This window comes from Pinus tabuliformis, chromosome 2_2 (assembly GCF_031772625.1).
Source record: "Pinus tabuliformis cultivar Carrire ecotype Pingquan chromosome 2_2, CPIR1, whole genome shotgun sequence".
Taxonomy (NCBI): domain Eukaryota; kingdom Viridiplantae; phylum Streptophyta; class Pinopsida; order Pinales; family Pinaceae; genus Pinus; species Pinus tabuliformis.
Genome location: NC_142300.1, coordinates 1026426094 through 1026431122, shown reverse-complemented (window position 1 = coordinate 1026431122; position 5029 = coordinate 1026426094). Strand labels below are relative to the sequence as shown.

The window sequence follows — 5029 nt, the reverse complement described above, 5'->3', positions numbered from 1 at the left end:
TTCGAATCCAAAGGAGTATGCTTTTAACCTTTAATTAACCAAAATAGAGCGGACTGCCACATCTTGGATGTGCTGTAGGCTGTATTGATGGACGGGTGTCTCTCTTTCAAATTTCCTGATCATCTCACCAAACTGTTTGTCTGCTTTGAAAACGCCACCTACAGCAGTTTCGTAGCGCGCTACGAAACTGCTGTGTGATTTAAAAAACACAGTCTTCCTCTAAACTCCTCATAAAATTGAATAGCTTCTGTTGCCATTCTTCAGTTTCACCTTTGCTATGCTGGATTTCAGAATCACATTCTCTGTATTCTTCATCAAAGATCACCTCAAGCTTAGGCCTAACATAATTATTGAGAACTGAAGCACACAAAATCGATGCCCTTTTTATATTTTTTATCTCTGTCTCATCCATGACAATGATTTGCAGATTTGAGATGTTTCTGCAGAGTATCTCTGGATTCTGTGTCAGATGTATTTTCTAATCTTCCCTTCCAAAAAGGAAATAGATCACACTTTATGGAACAAACAGGGCACAAAAATTCACAATCAATGTTTCGCTCCTTTACAACTCCTCCAATATCAACACTAAGTTTTAGATCAACCAGATCACTATTTTTAACATGCTGAGGAGTAACTGTTGTGTCTGTAACTGTTTGATCAAGTATACCCACTGATTCATGATTTGAAGGACACTTGTATTTTCTATCTGCTTCATTGTACATATTTCCACAAGAATGCCTCCTTTCCAGCGCTAACGGTGCTTCTTCATTTCTCACAAGTTAGACAAGAGCGTGAAGAACATTTTTAGGGAATACCTTAAGGCTCTCTCTTGTGAATGACCGACACAGTAAGGTTTTGCACAACTCATCAACCTGGACTTCACTATTTTCCTTCAGCTCACCTGCTTCTATCAAAAACTTTTTGTAAGACTTTTGCTGCCTCATCAAGACATGCTGCATGCTTTGCAACAGATTGACTGTCCTTTGTTACTTCATCACTGGAGTCTTCCCTCTCTGGCTGATCTAATATCATATCAGTATCAAATAATTGGCAGTTGGGGTATTCATTGAAGTCATGCTGAGCCGGTTCAACAAAAGATGAGGTTACATTTCATGACATAACCAAGTCGGAGTTATAAAACTTGGAACTGCGTTGACAAGAGAGATTAGGCTCCATTTGCAACTTCGAGCCTCTCTCAATTGGTGTTTCTACCTTCATTGAGTTAACTGGAGAGAAAACAGGGGCTTGAAACACCCCTTTTGAGGCCTTAGCTTTCGAGAAATGTTTGAAATGTTCCTAGCAGAGTATTTCACAGCTTTTCTAGACTTATATCTGCTTAGTTGATTTTTCATCTTCAGCATACGTGATTGTAAGGTTTCAATTTGCCATAACAACTGCTCTACAGATTTTTCTCCATCCTTGGATTCTGTCCCTGTTAAATGATCCTTGAAATCATTCTCCTCTAATCTGTTGTTATTCACAGTACTTGTAATTTTCATGCTGTTAGAATCATTATCAATTGAGACTCCATCCACTTCCAATCTTTTCTTCTTCTCATATAAAGAAGACAAGGGATGATGAGAGATATCCAAAGACAACTCCACCACATTTTCAACTTTCTTCCTTCGCCTGCGCTGCAAAATCCGGTGCCTGTGAACTTTATCTATTAAAGGGGAAGATCTTGCTGTAAATGCCTTCACAGCTTGCTGCTCATCCTTCCATGGCTTTCTTGCTTGAATATCTTCAAGTAAGTAGTCGTATTTGGAAGCCCGACATAAAAGTTCTCTAATCCGCAATTCAAGCCATTGGCAATGCCATTCAATATGGTGTCTATAATCTTTCCACTCAGGTGTCAATGCCTTCTTCCTCTTCATTAATCCACTTGCATCAACTTCTACAGAAGTTGCAGCTCCATTACCATTACGCAACTCTGATTCTACTTCAGAATCATCACACATTCCAGAGCCTGGACCATCATTATCACTGTCAAATTCGATGTCTCCAAACGAACTTGAACACGCAGTGGCCTGCTCAACAGGATTGAATCTGATTTCAAAATTGTCTTCGATCCAGGAGTTACTGGCGTCTTTGGTGTCTTTGGCGTAGAGGCCTTGACACTCTGCTCCTTCTTTGGTTCAGAAAGTTTCTTGCGCACTAACCCAAAGATCAACTTCATAATGACGGTCATCCTCTAATATTACCTTTAGATATTGCATTGGCATATCGAACTAACAGCTGTTTTTAGAAAAGCTCCCATATCTGACACGCTTCTGCATTGGTGTAACATCAGCACCGCCCTAATGATAGAATTAAAGGTGCTACCACAGAGGTGTTTAATAGAGATGATTATGTTTCAAGTGCACAATCTTGACAAATCTACTGCTAAAGAGGCAACGGGATATTCACCAAGTGGCTGGAGAATAGCAGCCATGTACATTCAACCAGAGCTACACATTTAGCTCTAAAACCAATCACAATGAAATATTCTGTCAACCACTACAAACTCTTTACTGCCTTGTTAGACATCAAAAGAATTTCTTAGGTCTTTGCACTAGCCTAAGATACAAAGCACATCAGGTTGCTTTCTGAAAAATGCTTTCACAACCATCAGACCACCTTAGATATCTATCATTTCCCAATTTCGCAGCGCAGCCAGTGCAAGGTCAGTGTTTTCGCTACGAAATCACTAAAAAAGATGGCGCTGCGAAACTGCTAACGGATTTATGTGCTGCGAAAACACCCTGTCTTTAAGCTAGGCTAAAATTTTTTTACAACAGATTTTTCAGTGATAACAGCAGGCCTAATCAAACTGCGATCTCTCCTCAACACACATGATCACAGAGAAATAGTCCATCTAAAAATGTTGGATGTTGGTGCATATATAAAATAATGCTCACGGGGTCCATAAATAGCTTTGTTGATCTTCATATCTGGGACCACTAGACTGGCAAGTCTAGTATAACATCGATTGTATCTTATCTTACAATAATTTAGCAAGGCATGAAGATCTACGACAGAATAATTCATCCTTCTCTTTCAGCTCTCGTAGAAAGCCAACGTGTTTCAACCACACACAATTTCTAGCTCAAACGGGAAATTAATCATCATACCAGAGAAAAAAAATCCCAAAAATCCCATTTATATTTGATAGATTAAAAACATCATCTCCTAGACATATCTGTAGATCTCAAAGATATTTTGAGACCTCACTTAAAAAGAAGCCTCGTTCAAGATAAAAATAAGAAACTCAAAAAAATTCAATAGGGCAGGAATAACCCGCTTTGATTCCATGAAAGAGTATAAAATTACTCACAAAATTCTGTTAATGTACATAGAAAGCCTCCATTATGTAGCAATGGAGGAAACCCAATGTGAGATAAGGATAATTATGACAACTGGATGCATGCAAGTTCCTATGTGAGCTTACAACTCACCATACTTATCTCATAGGGAAATGAAGCATTGGAAAACAAACTATGACGTTGGATACCTATTCCAGAAAGTGATCTTATTCAACACTCGATAGTCAATACAAAGCCTCTAAGTTCTGTCCTTCTTATGTACCCACATGATTGGGTTCCCATAGGGTGATGAACTTGGCATGATGTGCCCTTTTTGTAGCAACTCTTGAATTTGTCTCTTAATTTCATCATTCTCCATAATAGAGCATCAATAGATTAGTCCATTGGGTAGTGGCACGCCCAGGGTCAGATCAATGGAGTGCTTAACTTGATAGTGTAGGGGTACCCCTATGGGTGAGGTGAATATATCTCTATACTCCTCCACGACCTTGTCCATTTGTTGTTGTCGTGTGGAGGAACCCTGTCTGGAGGTTGTGGATGTGGCCACAATCTTCCTCTTGTTCTGAGGGCTAATCATAAGGAATACAAATTTCCTGCTCTAGGAAATGATCTTACTAGATTATTTAGTAAAGATCAAGGAAAAAGTGGTAGGTGGCGCTACCTCTGGTATCCTTTATAATTTCTAACTCAAAGTAATAATAACAGAACAAGGTCTAGATTCATATACAACATGACACTTCCATAGGTATGCTGACCTAATAAAACATCATAGACTTCCAGAGGGGAAACATCGCACCATACCTCATTTGCAAATGGTTTGATGCTATACGATAGGTGGCACTACTGGCTGACACCGAGATCTCACCCTTAGTGGAGCCACCAGATAGTGTATAGTTGTGGGTGTGACGTTGTTGGAAAATTCAATCTCTTAACAACCTTGGCTGAGATTAGGTTCTTCTGGCTCCTGTTGTCAATGATGAACTGCACTGGAAAACCCTTTACCCACATCTGCGAGCGGAAGAGGTGCTCCCCCTTCTCTAGATCCTCAAGTTCTGCCTTCTGGAGCTTGGTGGTGGCTACTATCACAGTGGGTTCAACAGCTTTCCCTATTAGTTCCGTTATCGGGTTCTAGCTCATAATAAGAGCATCCATCCATTGCTAAGTCTTCTAGCTTGGCCACTAGTGCCTGCTTTGCACAACATTTGTTCGTGTTGTGAGTGGGATTTTTATAGAACTCACACCACTTGTCAATGTCTTTCTTCGCATTCCCATTATTCTTGGATTGCAACTTCGAGGAGCTTTCCTGGGGGTCACAGCCTGGCTCTACCCTTTGATTTGGGGATTAGGGGTGCCTTTACTCTACTTTGAGTTTGTAGATCCAAAGTCTCACTTCTTCTACCTGAATTTCTGCTCAATCTTGGCAGCATATTGGTGTGTTGCACCAAGAGAGGAGATGTCTAGAAACTCCATTTCCTCTTGAATGTATTTATACAAACAACTATGGTACTTGATCCCCATATGTTTCTTAGAATATTTGATACCCAACTTTGTGCACAGGGTATGGAAAAGATTCTTCAACTCATGCACATATTGATCTCGTTGTTGCCGTAGTGTAGTCCTTTGTATGTACTTGTCCTCATAGCTCCCCACGGGGAAATATTGTTCCTTTATGGAATCTCAGAAATAATTCCAAGTGGGTGTGGCTAAAAATAGTGAGGGTTCTCTAT

At 40.0% G+C, this 5029-nt stretch overlaps 1 protein-coding gene across 1 annotated transcript; it reads right to left on the bottom strand.

The window, feature by feature from the left end:
• Positions 1 to 1214: 1214 nt before the first annotated feature.
• On the bottom strand, positions 1215 to 2016 carry LOC149196839 (uncharacterized). The gene has a single exon (XM_089408454.1). The coding sequence runs from the start codon at positions 1956 to 1958 to the stop codon at positions 1215 to 1217; it is 744 nt and encodes a 247-aa protein (XP_089264580.1). The 5' UTR covers positions 1959 to 2016.
• Between the last annotated feature and the right edge of the window lie 3013 nt (positions 2017 to 5029).

Bases quoted from the DNA above. Each gene is read 5' to 3' on its own strand.
- LOC149196839 (XM_089408454.1), bottom strand. From the start codon at position 1,958: ATGTGTGATGATTCTGAAGTAGAATCAGAGTTGCGTAATGGTAATGGA.